Source organism: Macaca fascicularis, chromosome 2 (genome assembly GCF_037993035.2).
Source record: "Macaca fascicularis isolate 582-1 chromosome 2, T2T-MFA8v1.1".
Classification (NCBI taxonomy): Eukaryota; Metazoa; Chordata; class Mammalia; order Primates; family Cercopithecidae; genus Macaca; species Macaca fascicularis.
In genome coordinates, this window is record NC_088376.1 from 155,614,997 (window position 1) to 155,633,007 (window position 18,011).

Below are 18,011 nucleotides of genomic sequence, written 5' to 3' on the forward strand. Positions count from 1 at the left end.
TATTTACTGTGGTTTGTGAGAAGTTGCCACGGCAGGAAACTGAGTAAAGGGCACATAGCATCTCTCCGTATTATTTGTTACAACTGCATAAGAATCTACAATTATCTCAGAATAAGTTTAATTACAAGAAAAAGCCAGATACAGAACAATAGGATCTGTCTCTTAAGTCCCAAATTCCCAGTTGGCTGGCCACACACCACAGTCTCAGTTCTGTCCATAACCAAGTTTTGGGGATCTCTTCAAGTTTGCAATGTCACTTCTACTAAGATCCCTCTGACAACTTCAGTTAAGGCTCTCCTCAAAACCTTTTTTTTTTGAGACAGAGCCTTGCTTTTTCACTCAGGCTGGAGTGTAATCACCGCAACCTCCGCCTCCTGGGTTCAAGTGGCTCTCCTGCCTCAGCCTCCTGAGTAGCTGAGATTACAGGTGCCTGCTATCACACCCAACTAATTTTTGTATTTTTAGTAGAGATGGGGTTTCACCATGTTGGTCAGGCTGATCTCGAACTCCTGACCTCAGGTGATCCACCCGCCTGGCCTCCCAAAGTGCTGGGATTACAGGCATGAGCCACTGAGCCCGGCCTCTCCTCCAAATTTTCAAGCTGTGTATTTTAAATCATGAAATGTTAGAGCCAGGGACATGTGAAATAATGGCTTGATAAAAGCATCCATCAGACCCCCAACCACCCTTCCTTTCAATGAATTATAACCCACGGAAATCCAGTGCACTTAGCGTGTCCAGCTTTGAGTGAAGCCCCCAAGCTTCCTGCCCCTGAGACTGCTGCCCCTCAACCTCTCTTGCATGGATTCTGTAGAGCTGCCCGGACCAGAAGTCACTTGGCCACTCCTCTGCTCCAGGCGTGGTGGCCTGCCAGAGGCCAGACAGTGGGTGAGTCACGCTCAGCAGTGCCTACAACTCAAGCCACTGCTCAAACGCTGTTGTTTTATTTCTCGAGTTAGACCACAGGCTCTACAACAACCTGGGCCTCATTGGACACACACAGTGTGACGCCGAGACACAGTTCTCAATGCTGCTATGGTGTAGAATTTTTTGCAGAGGAGGAAAGACAGGAAGGCCTCTTGAGGTCAGTGTGAGTCAGGGACACTTCACTGGGGCATAGGTATATCACTCACAGGTTGAAGGTGGTAGACTGAGGCTCAAAGAGCAAGCGGAAGAGCTAATGTTCAACCCAAGTGGTCTGGAGTCTCAGTCCAGTGGCCGTATCCTCCACGGCCACGTTGCTAGTTATACTGGACAGAGCTCAGACTGTGCCCTGGCCTGCGTAGATGCACCAGAGGTTTTATCTGGGGGTCACAGCCACTGGGCATGGGAGGGTTGCTGGGGATTGCCGGGAAGGGACAAGGCATTTGTAGGCATACACCATCTGCTTTTACACTACCAAGAGTCACGTGGACCCCCTCCAGCATTTTTTTTCCCCCGAGATGGAGTCTCACTCTGTCACCCAGGCTGGAGTGCAATGGCGTGGTCTCCGCTCACTGCAACCTCCGCCTCCCGGTTTCAAGCGATTCTCCTGAGTAGCTGGGACTACAGGCGCGTGCCACCACGCCCGACTAATTCCCCCTCCAGTACTGTATGTGTCTGACTGCATGAGGTGTGAGTGTGTCTGTGTATGACTGCGTGTGTATGATGTGTGTGTATCATTGCAGGTGTATGATGTGAGTGTGTCTGTGTATATGTGTGGGCCAGGTGTGTAGTCTGCAGATGTCTGTGCACGTCTGTGTCTCTGTGGGTTGTCTGTGCCTATGTCTCTGCATTACTTTCTATGTGAATCTAAGTGAGTTTGTGTGTCTCTGTGGATGTCAGGTGTCTTTGTGTCGCTGGGGCTGTGTGTGTGCATGCATGTGTGGTCTGTGTGTGTCTGTATGCATGTAGGATCTCTGGGATGTGTGTCGGTATGTCCATGCAGTGTAGTGACTTTGGGAGTGCACATGTGTGCACGTGTGGTATGTGTGCGGCCCTGCGCGCGTTGTCTGTGTACGTGCGGTGCCTGTGGGTATGTGTGCGCGCGTGTGCCCGGGGATGTGGTGTGTCCTCCTGCGCTGAGGCTCCGATGAACCCAGCTCAGTTCAGACCTCCCTGATAGTCCCCGGGCGGCCACCCCGGGGCGCGGCTGTCCACGAGGCGGGGAGGAGAGGAGTGCGTGGCTGGGTCGGCGGGCGGCGCCCCCGCTCCTCCCCGCGGGCCGGGCACACGTGGGCCCCGGGCGCCGCCTCCCCGCGCCGCCCGCCGCCCGCCGGGTCCCGCGCGTCCCCACCCACCTCGGGCCGCCCCCGCCGCCGAGCCGGCCCGGGGATAAAGTGGCGGCGCAGACGCCGCACCCTGTCGCCGCGAAGCCGGTCGCGCGCAGCTCGTCCCGGCCCTAGCCCGCCGCAAACGAAGATCCGCGGCGCTCGGGGAACGCGACAGCGGCGCTCGTGGCCCCGGTAACTGCCTCCCGGCCCCCGCCCCAGCCCGCCAGTGCCGCCGTCAGGGGTGGGGAGCAGCATCGGGGTCCCGGAAACACCCGGCGTGAGCTCCCGCTACCCATGTGTGCGTGTGTGTGTTCACGGTGTGTGTGCGCGCGTGTCCTTGTGTGCGCGCGTGTGTGTGCGCGCGCGCCCTCCCTGCTCCCTCGCACCAGCCCCCAAACCAACTTGTCCCCATCAACTCCATCTTTCTAGTCCCCACCTTCCCCGGTGCAGACACCGGCGAAGCGCCCCCCGGTTTTCCCAGGGGCATTTCCGATGACAGCTGCGGGGCTACATGTCCTGTACTGTCGGAGACGCGCAGGAAGCAAAGTTTGTGAGAAACCTTGGGGGCGACTTTGCCTCGGGCACCCGCATTTGTGCGTCTGCGAGGTGCCTCGGTGTGCGCCGAGCTAGTTTCCCAGTTTCCCGGGCCCCTCCCTGCTCCGAGCCCCTCCAGCGATTTGTTTAGGAAAAGTGATGACATGAACTAGTAGTGGAGATTCGCAGCGCCGCTCCCCGCCCTGGGGAGGGAGGGGAGCCCCGGAGAGCCTGCCAGTGGGAGCTGGAAGCAGGCTCCCGGCTGAGCGCCCCAGCACGAAAGGCAGGGTCTGGGTGCGGGAAGAGGGCTCGGGAGCTGCCTTCATGCTGCCTTGGGGCCGCCTAGATGAGGGAACAGCCGGGTTTGCCTGGTTCTGATTCTCCAGGCTGTCGTGGTTGTGGAATGCAAACGCCAGCACATAATGGAAACAGGTTTGTCATGTATCCTTGGAATTTCAGATGGGAGGAATAATCTGAGTATCATCCACCTCATTACTGTGCCCACTTGAAACTGTTCCTTGGAGATTTTAAGATAGATGGGTCTTCTTGCAGCTGGGTCTTTGTACCCATAGAGCCGACTGTAATTTCCACTTGATTACAGCTAAAATAGTCTTTAAGATGAAGTTTCCTGAAATGATTTAAAATAAACACAGATGGGAAGGGGGAAAAGCTGTAATGAGGCACTTAAAAAATAAAGTGAGCATTTTCTTAAGAACAAATGGGATTTTTCAGTCTTGGAGAGGTTTGCAAGAAATATATGTATTTTTTAAACCTTTGAAACGGAGGGGTTTTTAAAACTGCTTTTAAAAAAATGTTACTGACTCTGAACTAGGCTTTTCTCTCCTATCCATACATGTTCTTGAGATATTTCTGACTTTGGAATATGTCACTTTCCTTCTAGGATCTGAAGACCCTTCCAGAATGCCAGAGGAAAGTTCCCCCAGGCGGACCCCGCAGAGCATTCCCTACCAGGATCTCCCTCACTTGGTCAATGCAGATGGACAGTACCTCTTCTGCAGGTACTGGAAACCCACAGGCACACCCAAGTAAGTCTTCCTTAAAGAGTCACCCCAGGTGACAGGGGAGCTTGACCCCTGCTTCTCCTCTGGTCGTTATCATGTGCCATCTGGGGCGGGGCCGCTTTCTCTATGACCTACTTCCCCTGCTATTTTAACGTTAGGCTGAGCAATGTTAACAAAGCTAAAATGTATACTTTATAATTTTTAAATTAAGAAGCAGGAATTCTTTTTCCATTATAACAACTCAGATATGGATCCTACCGTATGGCAATTTTCAAAAATTCCACATGACTTTATTTTTTGTACTGGAGTTGATTTCCTGTTGTACAGGCATTCATTTAAAATCAAACCCAACAATTAAAGAAAATCCCCTAGGTGGATGAGAAACCCGAAGTAATACATATATCTTCACCTTTGCTCTCTTTTCCTGCTTGTTTCTGAGCTTCAGAAGATGGCATACATGTGTCACCAGGAAGACAGGGGCCTGGGTATTTCCTTCCGATTCCTTGCCTGCTCAATTACTTTGTACATTTTCCATCAAGGATTTGTCTTGCTATTAGAAGCAGGCATTGGGACTACACGCAAGACAGTTGGTCTCCTGCTGCTGCTCCCTCCTCTTGGATGAAGCAGGAAAACCCTGCTTGTGTGTGTTATTTGGAAAAAGAATTTATTTGTGGTAACCAGTTGGCCTGGTGACAAGTGAACATTTCCTGTTCCAGGGACATTTTACCTGTTTTGTAGGCCTCTTGTCTCCTAGGGATCATTGTGTGGTTGGATCATGTCTCTCTTTGTGCTCCAGTAATCACCCAACCCTCACACAGGTGTAAAATTTCTTCTTTGTCTTCATCAAGGTATGATTCAGGGAGCCTCACATCAAAAACACAGAGATACGGACTTTTAAAACCCGAGGTAGAGTCACAGCTTCAGGGCAGCTATACATACTGACTATGGTTTCTCTCTAGTGTTTTGAAGTGTGTAATGTGCTGAGAAGGGTTCCTACCAGTTCTGGTAATACATTTCTTAAAGAATGTGTCTGTACGTGCATATGCATTAGAGGAAGTGTGGGGGGTTGTCGAGCATTATGATGCTAATTAATCATTAATTCTCCACTCTGTCTTAACTGGCTGTAGAATTGCTCAATCTTGGATTAATTTCTAACAGATTAGTGGTTTGTGGTAATTTGATCAATATACAGAAAGAGGACAAATAATTGAAAATAGAAGTTTTTAATCTGAGTCTCAGACTTGGGGGGCTTTGTTGGTTAAGTAGTGAGGTTGTCCTAGTTCGAAGTCAACAAAAATAAAGAGGTTCTGCAGTCCTGGCACAGGGGGAGGGCGGTGGGTGAGTGTGTTCGAAATGGTCAAGTTGGCTGCCCTGCCCTCTCCTCGCCTGCGAGTGGTTTTCACAATCTCTGTGCTGAAGTTGCATTGCAGGGAGCTCTCTCTGCTCCGTTGCTTTTGCTCTAGTTAGAAATGATAACTCAACTTCTGAATTTAAACTGGGCTGCCTCTTGGATGTCAGCGTCCGCCTTATGGTGGTTGCTGATGGGCTTAAGAACAGGGGTGGATGGCTGGGGCAGTTCAGCCCCAGAATTTGGAAGAAAAGTATGGGTCTAGAAAAGGTAAAGGGAAAAAAATATTGAGGGCAGGAGTACTGAAATAGAAAGAGCAACAGAACCATGAGCATGTGCGGCTCAATGAACACTTTCTGTTGTGTTTTCCTCAGTTTACCAAAGAGGAAGGGGCTGGCTAAGGTCCTACCTGCCCTGCCTCCAGCCCCTGGAGATGATGCAGAGGTCCTGGAGGCCCCTTGTCATGACTCATGTTAACCCTGTGCTTGCTGGATCTTGGGGCAGCCTTGGGGATCCTAGCGTGGGGGCTCAGGGCAGACGTTTGTGCCAGCCAGCATGAAACACCTCTGTATCTTCATAACCGAGAGCAGCTGCTCAGCATGCCTGCCCTCTTGCATGATCTGGGAGACCCCCGCAGCATCATTATAATAAGTATTATTATTATTGCATGCACAGAATCATTCATTCTGCTTTTAGGAAGAGGGAGGAGACCTCAAGTCACCAGGGCTTCAATCTTTCCCCCCAGTCTCTTTACCCCTCTTCAGCAAAACCAGGACCTGGCTTTGTGCAATCCTGCCTCTTCCCAGTTAGGAAGAAAGAAGGGAGGAAAAGCAAGGGGCAAAAAAAGAGGAGACTGAACCCTCCCCCACTACTCTAGCAACTGTGGGCAAAACCTGGGTTAAGAGCACCTCATCTCCAGCCCCGCCTCTGCTCTCTTTCTCATAGAGGCCCTCGGGACCTCAGAAGCCACCCCGGGGGCCCGTGGATATTTTACTATGCAGAAGGATCTGTGCCAGCATCAGTTAGTCAGTACTGGTTTGGGTGGATTTTCTGGCCAATCAGTTACCTCCAGCTCCTGGAGCCTGCCATGAGCACCTACAAGGACATATTGCCCTCAGAGGACCTGCTGGGTTCCAGGACTGGCTCTGCAGGTGGCTCAGAGCAACACCAAGCCACAGGTGTCAGTCGCTGCACTGGGAACCTGGCTTAACCCGCTTTATGGAAGCAAATTCTGTCGTACAAACACCAGCCTCCTCAGACTGGACCCTGAGAAAGAGAAAGCATGTCTTGGGTTAGCCTTTACCGTCAGTGCTGTTTTTAACATAGCAGGCCAGAGTCTCTGTATTTCATCATCAGGAATCAGAGCTTAAACTCCATTTGGCAGTGCCAAGGCAAATTCATGCTGTAGTATTTACAGTAATAACAAATCTTATACTTAAGGCATGGCAGAATTATCTCATATTAATTGAGTGCCAAGTATGTTCTAGGGTCTGGACTAGATTCTGTGCACACATTATCTCATTTTACCTTCACATCAATCTGTGAGACAAGTATTATTATTCTTACTATTCCCATTTTTACAGATGAGGAAACAGAAGTCCAATGTTACAAAGTATCTTTCTACAAATGACCCCTGCTGGCAGTGGGGGAAGGCGGGGGGATTTGGTCCACATTCTTCTGACGTGGACCAAATCCAGTTGTTCTCCTTACACCACCAAGCAGGACAGATTTTGTGTTTATAGTTAGTATTTTCCTGATAAATTTTTAGATTTTGAGTTGGGGTAAAGATCACTTCCTAGGGTAAAGAGGAAGAGAATAATGAATTCTCCCTAATCGTTTGCTCATGATATATTAAAAGTGGGAAATGACCTGGGTTCAGTGGTACACATCTGTGGCCCAGAAACTCCAGAGACAGAGGTGGGAAATGCCTTGAGACCAGGAGTTTGAGACCACCCTGGGCGACATGTTGAAATTCTGTCTCTTAAAAAAAAAAATAGATCAGAGATATGTGTCTATTCTGAAAACAACAACAACAACGAAAAAGCGGAATTTATGCCCTTGGCTGACTAGCTGCCTCATCCAATTCAGCATGCTGGAATTTAAAAATATTGGCTGGGTACAGTGATTCACACCCGTAATCCCAACACATTGGAAGGCCGAGGTGGGTAGATCACCTGAGGTCAGGAGTTTGAGACTAGTCTGACCAAAAGTGGTGAAACTCCCTCTCTACTAAAAATACAAAAAATTACCCAGGTGTGGTGGCAGACGCCTGTAGTCCCGGCTACTCGGGAGGTTGAGGCAGGAGAATCGCTTGAACCCAGGAGGCAGAGGTTGTAGTGAGCCGAGACTGCGCCACTGCACTCCAGCCTGGGTGACAGAGTGAGACTCCATCTCAAAAAAAAAAAAAAAAAAAAGGGTACTGGATCATGAGCAAATGTCCACTGATGCTATCACAGGGTGATGGAGACTGGCCCATGGGTGAGGGCGAGCTGCTTTGTGGACTCTTGAGCTAGGAAGTCACGGTTGCTCTTGTGCCTCTTTGAGAAATATTTAGCACCTTTGAATTCAGCCCACCAAGTGGCTCTCAGTTCATAGAAAGGACACCTGGAAGTTAACTGTGAGAATTCCTTACCCATGAGAATGACTGAATGGCAGTGCTTGGGTGGGGGAAAGGGTGTGGTGTGAAAACAATGTGCAATTTGATGACTTAGACTCCAAAAATATCCTCATTTGACACTGGAATGACCAGGAAGGCTGGAGAGCAGGCTGTAATTATATGATTGTACAACTCTGACCCCTCCCAGGCAGTGAGTTCAAGGTATGGAGCAGACCATATTTGCTGTTCATCTGCAAGGACCGGCGTGAAGGAGGTGCTGAGTAGAGGGGTACCGAGTGGACACATCTCACTCCCATCTTTCTCTAGCGCTAGTGCACCCATCCGCTCGCGCACTTGGCCTTCCCGGCAGCCCCTCAACTCTGAAGAACTGGCCCACTTTCTTTTCTGTAGCTTCTGTTAAGATGATAACAACTGGTGTATTGAAGGAACTGGCTCAAAGTTTGATTGTCCCTCCCTCGCTGGTGTCCCAAGGCACATCTCTGGGAGGCCAGCCCTCCCCACTTCCTCCAGAGCCCTGCCCTCAGGCCTCCAGCAAGTGCTTCCTCCTTTAAATCTCTGTTTTGCATTTTGTTCCCAATTTGCCTGCATTTATGGAGACCTTCTGGAACAGAAGCCCTTTCTCTGAACCTTATTGGCCGTGCCTTCTAGTCCTTTCTCGCCTCAGACCTCGGTCACGTGGCTTTTTCCCTCCAGGAACTTTGTAACCACCCCCTCCCCATGGCTCCCTCCTCTCCCACCTGGTCTGCTCCACTGGTCTGAGCTGCCTCGGGGCCAGGTGCAGCCTGCATGGTTTTCAGGAATTTCCTGCCGGTGACGTGGAGCTAGGTGCTGCAAGGGGAACACAGGCAGGGGAGGGACTAGCAAGGGAGATCTGGCATCGTTTCTGGAACCTGCCCAAGTTCTCAGAACTGTGGCCGCTTTCAGTGGATCTAGAACCAATAAGACAGGGCTCCCCACTCCTGCTGTTCCTTCCCTTGCTCCTGGAGTGGGGCTCAGTGATGGCCCCCATCACAGCCCTCCCGTTCCAGGCCCATGTTGATCCCTTTCTCCATGAAGTCTTCACTCCCTGTGTGTGTCTGCAGCAATGGGCAGTGCCATCCTCAGGCACTTCCACCACCTATGCCAGTTTACCTGGAGGAGAGGCCGTGCCCTGAGGCCTGGGTAGATTTAAGTGGTATAGAACATCCCCCCTTCTTGCGTCCTTGTAATGTCCTCCTCACATCAGCCCCCAGTCAGACACGGGTGTGGCACCTGTGGCTCTAGGAAATAAGGGCCCCTCCCAGCCATCTGGATCCATCCGGAGGTGAAGAATTTTCACCATCTGCTTGGACATAATTCCATCCCCACGGCCTTCCAGAGACTTTGTCCTCAAAGGTGGGACTGGCTTTTCTTTCCCCGCCCTTAGGTTTTCTAAGCAGGTTGTCAGCCGGCTGTTTAGTGCTTTCTCTCTCGCACCCCCTGCTTTGGGGGTTTGTTCAGTGTTCTGGGAAGCCTTCTGCACGTCCTGTTTTCTTCTTTGAGCGTAGAAGGGAGTGTGAATTTCCGTCTCCCCAGGCCGCAGCTGCTGAACCCTGTGGCCCTTCTGAACTCATGCCACCTGCGACCAGGTGTTCCCGCATCACCAACCAGCTGGTGTAGCACAGATGGTCCCTGGGGTCAGCTAAATCACACAACTTATTGTCCCTTCAGATGGCCATTTTGAACTCCGCTCTGTCAGTCTCTGCAGGGGTGAGGACGGCCTGGCTCCCACTCAGCGCCCCTCGCATGCAGCTCTGTGGCTCCCCCATACGGCTCCTTGCTCTCCTCTCCCAGGATCCAAAGCAGCAATTCATTCAGCAAATACTTCCTTATTGATGTCTACATGGTCCTTGGGTGCCAGGGTGGGGAAAGGGTGGCAAAGATCATGTATCTGATGAAGGGGTGGGGATGGACCAACACGTGGATAATTATAATATGATGCAGCCAGGACCTAGAGGCAGGGCTGCTGCTATGCCATGCAGAGCCTTTGTGCAAATCAGACAGAAGTGCCCACTGGGCAGAGGCTGCCCCGTGAGTTGATGAGCAAAGTGTGGGCTGGGTCGCAGCTCCTACTTGCCCTTCTGTCCCGTGGCCTGGATGGTGTTCCACCCTTGGAAAGGGCACGTGGGGGAGAGGACCCAAACACAAAAGCATGAGCCAAAGGGTGGGTGTAGGGGTCCCAGCTTTGTATCTCAAATAACCAGCCAGATGGAGAGGTTCATAGTAATCTAGGTGCAAGGCGAAGAAGGCCGAGTCATGGCAAAGACATAGCACTTCGTGGTAGCGGGGGATGGAGAGATGAACAGGGACCGTGCCTGAGGATGCATGGGCAGCAGAGGGAGAAGGAAGGTGACTCCCAGGTGTCTCTGGTGTGATGGCAGAAGGAGCTGGTGTTATTGAGGGTGTGGGAATGTGGGATTCTCCTTCACAGCACACACCTTTAGCATATTCTCAGCTCAGAACACGGTGGGGCTGCTGTGTGGCAAGGAGGACGCATGGGATCGCCGCAGGCTGTGGGTCATTTGTTGGCACAGCCCTGGGATAAGCCAGGAGGGGAGTGAGGAGAAGGAGCAGTGGCCAATGAACTGATTACATTTCAGACGCCACCATACAATATGAATCAATATGAATCACAAGTGACTGTGCTGAAGGGAAGGAAGGAATCAGCTTACACTCTCTCCCTACAAGGAGGAATCAAAAGTGAAGCACCTTTGACTTATGTCTGTTGTTCCATAAAATTTACTCTTAAACTCTGAGAAAATGGGCCCTACCATGCATTTTCTAGCAATGACATTATTTTTAGTCAGATTATTGCATTTTAGTAGCACCTGTGTGTTATTTTGTCCATTTTAAGAATTTTCAGAAGTTTCTTTTTCTTGTATGAAGCTGTTATTTCTCCTTCTGATGCTTCTGCTTTTGTGATAGCATAGCAAATTGTTTTATTTTTAAACAGGGCATTTCTTTAGGGCTTTTTAAAAATACTGTTCGAATAGAAAAGATCTTTTGATGGCAAGAGGCAAGGCCAGCTGCTATTCTTGCAGTTGAGTTTTTCAACAGCTTCGTTAAGGGATAATTTCTTCCAGTTGCTGTAAGAATGTTCTGCTGATACAAATCTGGCTTTATTTTGCAGTAGAGTCGAAGAAAAAAAATAGCAGAATAAGCTGCTTCCTGAATAGCAACCTTTGTCCACCATTGTCTATTTATTGGCACCTTTTGGGTTTAGATCTTAATCCCAGATGCACTTTGTCCATGAATGCAAACCAAACTATTGGTCATTGTATACACGGAGGAAATGGTCTTTACTGGTGCAAATTTTTACAGCTGAGATGACAAGATGACCCTTGTCCCATATTGCAGGGTCATCCAAGGTTCTTGTTGGTAGGAGGTTCTTTTCATTTCACATAGCCTTGTTCATTAGGGGATGGGGGTGGGGATGCAGCGGTGGTCGGCGAGTGAAACGGGGTGACATTGTTCTCTGTGTGTTTGAAGCTGTAAGAAGAGCTGTGTGCTATGTGTCCCTCCACTTGCAGCTGGCCCAAGCTGACCTTTGTGGCTGTCTGCTAACATGCCTTGCTCCCAGGCTAACGCTGACCATTTGTTCCTGTGCATGGTGTTCCACACAGTCTCTTGTATATGATGATGAGAAGGTATGCCTCACCTTCCCCCAAAAAGATTCAAACCACATGCTTCTCAGGGAGTCATAGCTCTAGTGACAGTCTGAAGAGAGGATGGGAGAGAGGGAGGGAGGCAGGGAGGAAAGGAAGGAAGGAAGGAAGGAGGGAGGGAGGGAGGGAGGGAGGGAAGGAAGGAAGGAAGGAAGGAAGGAAGGAAGGAAGGAAGGAAGGAAGGAAGGAAGGAAGGAAGGAAGGAAGGGAAGGAAGGAAGGAGAGAAGAAAGAAAGAAGAGAAGAGAGGAAGGAGAAAAAAGAAGGCAGAGGAAGGATAGAGGACAGAAAGAAGGGTGGGAAAACAACAGACTGAGCACTAAGGTATCTTTAGACATCAGCCGCTGTCCCTGACCTTGGGGACTTACAGTAGGTTCGTGGATAGTTTTAGGGGGTTAGAGTCTGGGGCTTTTGACCTCAAAGTGGTGTATACACTTCTCTAGAAAAGGAAGATGGATCACAGGCTCCACGAGACTCTCAAAATGGGGGTCAGTGATCCCAGAGTTCTTTGCTACCTTCGTCATTTCATAGAAGGAAAGACTGAGGCCCGGGGGTGAAAGGAGCTTCTCAGGCTGCCACAGGGCTGGCTCAGGGCTGCAGGGCAGCCTCCTGATTATGCATTGCTTCTGCTTTGGGCTCTTCCTCAGAAGTTTCCCCCATGCCTTCTTCTGATCAATTTAAACTACAAGTTAGCCCTCCCCAGGAAGGACTTGAGCAAATGTCCGGTTTGGAGCAGGGCTTGGAGAGGTACCAGCTCCCTATCTCCCATGGCCAGCCTCCATTTTGCTGGGTCTGTTGACAGTGGTTAGCAGTATTAGGGCACTTAGGTGATGCCCACCGAGGCTGCTAATAAGGGCAGATGGACCTCAGAAGAGATGACCAGAGACCTACTTAGAGCATACAGGAGATAGGTGGGAGGAGGGGAGAAACTGTGGGAGGAACAGGAGCCCAGGAGGCCTCTGGGAGAACAAGAGTCAGAAGAAAGTGGCAGACTCTTATGAGGGGGCCCCAAACAAAAAGGAGGGAAGGAGGGGAAAAAAGAATGAAAAGGGAAAGAGATGGAAGGGCACAAAAAAACTGCACATGTGGCCACATACAGCCTCTGGTTAATGTCTCCTTATCAAGGCATGTCAATTTTCCCAGGTCACTGACAGTCTACTGGATTAGAGATTGAAAACCTTTAGTTAGGAAATTGCTGCCTTTAGACATTTTAGAAGTTCCCCTCTGTTTATCCTGTTCCGTCAATCTTAAAGAAACGTGTTTCAGGGAAACATTGCCTCTCTGAACAGCAAAAGCCAATGGTGCATGGAGAAGAGCGGAGGTCCTGGGGCAGGACTGCCAGGACCACACCCTGGTCGACACTGGCCAGGTATGGGCCCCCAGAGACGCTACTGACCCATCACTGCAGCAGTTTTCTCATCTTTAAAACGAGGACTAATAGCACCTTTCCCACATGGGTGGTGTGGGTGAGAGAGAAATGTGGGCTCCCTGAGGGGTCAATTTAAACTCTCCTGATTCCTTTGTCCACTTCATCTCCCTGCACCATCGTTCTGGGGACTCTGGACCTGTGCCAGGCTTGTCGATTGCCCACCATTACCCCTTACTTCCCTCCACCCTCATGGCAAGCACCAGTCACAGAGGACCCAGTGTGAAAGCAGTCATGCTTTTGACAGATTCCAACCTGACTGCTGCCCTCACCACACCAGGCCACAGGCTTTCGCCAGGGCTCAAGTTACTCACCTTTTTTTTTCTTAACTTTTTTGTTTCTTCAAATGAAACTCAGTTCTATGTCAAGGAGATTTCAGGCTCCCTAATAAACTTCTGCAGTTGCTGGGTGCTTCTTTTACAAAGTAAACAAAACAAAAAAGCCACAAGGAAGCCGGCCTTTGGTGGCGAAATTCTTTTTGAGATAACACATAATAAGGTTAGTTCAACACTTTTCTTTTATGTGGAGCTCAGTACAAGATTTGTGGCATAACTCTTGACTGGAAGGAGAACCAAACAACCCTTAGCTATTATAGCTGGAAGTCAACTCAAATAAACCTTCCTTAGAGCATCCAATATTCAGAGCATCCAATTTTCAGAGCATCCAGTCAAATTTCAGAAAATTAAGAATACCTTAATCCATGTCTTAAGGTACTCTGGTCTTTGGCATATGTTTTTCCTTTGGTCCTGATTACGTTATCATCGTTGGTGGAAATGTTTATGCTGCAGAGAGTGAGACTGTTACTACAAGGGCCATGTGCTGGATCCAGAGTGGACAGGATAGTCTAGGGTATGTTAGGAATCTATTGCTGTTACTCAGCCCTTGATTCTGTGGGTTGGCGATTAGTGCTGGGCTCAGCTGGGTGGGTCTTCTGCTGCTCCCAGCCAGGCTCCCGCATGTATCTATGGTCAGCTGTGGATTGGCAGGCACTGGCAGGCCATCTAGAGGCTTGCCAGTCTTGGATGGCTTTACCCACGTCTGGTGTTGGCAGGCTGTTGGTAGGATCACCTCAGTTCTTGTCCATGTGGTTTATCATGCTTTCTCAGACTGGCCTGGATCTGTTCTTAAGTTGGCAGTGTTTCAAGAGCAACGAGAACAGATGCCAGTGTTCGAGTGCTTTTGAAGTCTCTCTTGTATCACGTTTGTGAATGTCCCACTGGCCAAAGCACATCAGGAGGTCAGCCCAGAGGCAGTATGTGAAGGCATGTCCAAGGAGCGAGGATGGAGGAGAGAATATTTTGTGGTTATTTTTGAAATCTACTGCATGGGGGAAAATATATTTGTATTAAGAGTTGGGACCAGGGTTGAAGTCTTATTACTACCTCTGCCTCTGAGTAACTTTAGACAAGGTACCATCTCTAGACTGTCCAGCAAGTTCCCAGAAGTTTTCTCTTTTGCTATAACTCTGGGATAGTTTGCATCTCACAGGAGTAGAACAACCTATGAGCAGAATTCATGTTTAGCTTTTTTCTATCTTCTCCAACCAGGGCAGAATTCATGTTTAGCTTTTTTCTGTCTTCTCTAACACAGGCCTCTTGTAGAGTTTCATACCTGGCACAAAATAAGGGATCAAAACACATTTGTTGCATGGATGATTCAACTTCCTCATATTTACAATGGGATGATTGAGAGAGGATGATTCCTGAAGTCTCTACTGCCATAGTTTTCCAGGAAAAGAATAAAGGCTTTTCGGTTGTATATGGGCTTCAAGGCATTAACCTTTTGTGCAGGAAAAGGAGGAGCTAAATCCATAAGTATCACTGAAGGAGTTAGCGACACCTGGAAGAAGAATATTCCCTGCAGGTTACCCCTTGAGATACTGGATGACTGTGCTTTCACCAGTTTAGTTAGCTGTGGTGTAAAACTCTGTGTGAAATGCATCTATGAGTGGGAGTTGCAGTATGGCAGGTGTTTTCCATTTTAGCACAGAAGTTGCTGTGGATGTCAGAATCTGGAGGGTTTGCATCCTTTTTTGATTGGGTGGGAGAATGGTTCAACAGGTATTAATTGTGCTCCAAATATAAACTCAGCACTGTGCTAGACAGCAATGGAGGGTCCACAAACAGCTTGGAGATGTGGCCCCTTTCACTTCTGACCTCTCCATGGCACTAGCTCTTGCTGAACACCTCGTATATGCCAGGTCTCATTCCAGTTTGGAGACACAGAAATGAAGTCGCCCTGCCCCTGCCTTTGAAGGCATCTCCATACCTTTGTCAGGGAGGCAGTGCCACACACCATGGGTGTTGTCTTGTGAAGGCTGTGGATACTGTGTTTGGATTTCAGAGAGATGTTTAGGTGACTTTCGGCTGGATCTTGAAGGTAGAAAGGGACATTCTGGGCTGAAGGGAATCACTCTCACAGGCATGGAAGTGAGAAAGGATACAGTGTGCTCTGAAAATTACAAGGATTCTTTGGAAACTGGAGTCTGAACTGCATGGTAGAATGTGAGTTTGGAATGGCGGGTTCAGGAGCCTGGATTGGAATGGCTGTTGTCTAGTCTGCTAGGACGACTATAACAAAATACCACAGACTGGAGGCCTTCAACAACAGAAATTAATTTTCTCGCAGTTTTGGAGCCTAGAAGTCCAAGATCAAGGTGTCAGCAGGGTTGATTTCTGCTGAGGCCTCTCTCTTTGGCTCACAGATGCCAACACTCTTTCTGTGTCCTCGGGTGGCCTTTCCTTTGTGCACTCAGTTCAGTTGGCAATGGCCATTTTGACTTGCTAAGGAATTTGGGCTTCATTGTATAGGCTGTGCTGGGAACCATGATAGAGTCAGGGGCCATGTGGGTTGGTAATTGTTTACAGTCTAGTCCATCCAGAGCAACTGAGAAATTCCTGCAAAGATTTTATGTGGCTAAATGTCTAGAATTGGGTGAGGATCCCATATTTTCACATCTGTACTTCTCTGTGGTTCCATGGTGGGTGCCCCAGCCTGCATGAAGTTGCTGTTGGTTTATCCTTTGCCTTGATGTCTTTTGTCCAAGACCATCTAGTCTCAGCAAGCCCCACAAGCCACCTGGCTCAAGGGCAGAGCCAGCACAACATGGGAGCGTGCCAGGAATGAACTCTGTCATTACAGAGTAAGGGCACCATGCAGAGAACTGTGGCCATCCTCACTTCTTTCATGCTGATTTTTGTCCTCAGGGATATCACTCATGATTAGTCTTTTTTTTATTGTTGTTTTAAGAGACAGGGCTTTGCTCTGTCACTCAGGCTAGAGTGCGGTGGCTTAATCATAGCTCCCTACAGCCTCCAACTCCTGGCCTCAAGTGATCCTCCCGCCTCAGCCTCCTGAGTACCTGGGACTACAGGCATGTGCCACCATACCCAGATAGCTTTTACATTTTTTGTAGACACAGGATCTCACTATGTTGCCCAGGCATGTCACAAATTCCTGACCTCAAATGATCCTCTCTCCTCAGCCTCCCAAAGTGCTGGTATTCCAGGTGTGAGCCACCGCACCTGGCCTCATGATTGGTCTTAATCAGACATGGCTATCCCATTCTTCTCTCCCAGTGACATTGCAGCTAGGGCTGGCTATAGGATTTAGTGATGGCTAATGAGACACAGAATAAGTTTCTGGAGGATTTTAGTTCCATGATAAAAGGCAAGAGAGAGCAAGATGAGAAGATCTATCTCTCTCTCTGCCCCAGTTCCCCTCACTCCTACATTCTGCCTTTGTGGGCATAATGCTTGCAGCTGCAGTAGCCATGTTGTAGTCATGAGATGGAAAGAGATGCCAACAGAGAGTGAAGGAGAAAGCTGGGAAAATCTGGGTCCTTGATGGAATAGCTGAGGCAACCTTGGATCTGCCTATAAATATACTTTGATTGATAGGACAAAAATCCACACTCATATGTCTCAACTACCAGGTGTGTTCTGATTCTTTCAGCCAGATGCATCCAAATGATGGAAGATCCAAATGGTGGTGAGTATTTGGGCTGCCGATGCTTGAATTGAGTCTCAAAATGGCCCAAGACAGATATGAAGGAGCATGATGAGAAGGAGGAAAGGAATCCTAGGCATATGTCCAGCCTGAGTAGAGGCACTGGAGATGGGAATGAGCAGGAGAAGAGAGGCTGATGTTGAAGAATAGTGGGAGATGAGCTTGGAGCCTGAGTAGACGTTGGTTGGTTGTCTCCCCAGTATCCATTTCCTTCTTCTTCCACCCACAATGCCTTAAATTTAAGAGGCATCTCTCCTCTACTTTCAGCTCATGTGTTTCTGATGGTGTTGACACCACCCTGGTGAGAGGTTGATCATGTGACAAGTTTAGCCTATCATCATTTTACATTCTCCCCAGCTACAGTGATTGGTTCAGGGATGGGCAAGTACCCAGTGCAAGTTAGTGATCAATAAGATTTCCCCTGGGACTTTTGGGAAGGAGACTGTCACTTTTCTCTTCTGAAGTTGACTCTGGAAGTGTGAACCCTGGGAACTCTGGCAACCATTTTGAGACCACAAGGGGGAAGTCTGACCAAGAATGGAACCTACCTCAAAAAAGCAAAGCTAAGAAATGTTGAAAGAGAAACTAGTTCCTGGTCATGTTGCCAGACCCCTTGAATCAAACCTAACAGCACTGAGCCCAACAATCACATAAGCCAATGAGCATGGGAATCACTTTCTGTCACAACTGAAAGAATCATCATGGATCTGGAAATGGTCACATTGGAGGCTATGGTCATGTTGGAGGTTGTAAACAAAATTTTTGATAAGAAAGCTAGACTCTGGAGCAGAGAAAAAAGCAGAGTTTTCACAGTGTGTCTAAATTAGCCAGAGTAGGTGTCAGAAAGCATCATAAAATGAAGTTCTGAGTTACAGCCCCTGTTCTTGTACAACTGTGACTTTGGAGGCCAACAGACCTCCCTTCTCTCTTCTCATCACTGACAGAATCTACCAACCAGAGATTCACTTAATAAAATTATCTTTTAAGATGCAAATATCTTTTCACCTTAAGACACTGAAAAAAGAAGAGCAAACTAAGCCTAAAGCAAGCAGAAGGAAGAAAATAATAAAGATCAGAGCAGAAATTAGTGAAATAAAGAATAGAAAAACAATAGAGGAAATA

General features: G+C 48.8%; 1 protein-coding gene across 14 annotated transcripts in view; it reads left to right on the plus strand.

Moving 5' to 3' along the window:
* The first annotated feature begins 2,342 nt into the window (after positions 1-2,342).
* The window catches only part of MGLL (monoglyceride lipase), a 136,525-nt gene continuing 120,856 nt past the window's right edge, over positions 2,343-18,011 (plus strand). For 5 of the 14 annotated variants that reach the window (XM_005571788.4, XM_074033211.1, XM_074033213.1 and 2 more), the window contains exons 1-2: positions 2,343-2,444; positions 3,688-3,832. In XM_005571788.4, the coding sequence (XP_005571845.1) occupies positions 3,708-3,832 (125 nt within the window). In that variant the 5' untranslated portion in view covers positions 2,343-2,444; positions 3,688-3,707. Of the gene's footprint in view, positions 3,219-3,687; positions 3,833-18,011 lie in introns of all 14 variants that reach the window. The other 9 variants (XM_005571787.5, XM_045385602.3, XM_074033215.1 and 6 more) reach the window with 3 other exon arrangements.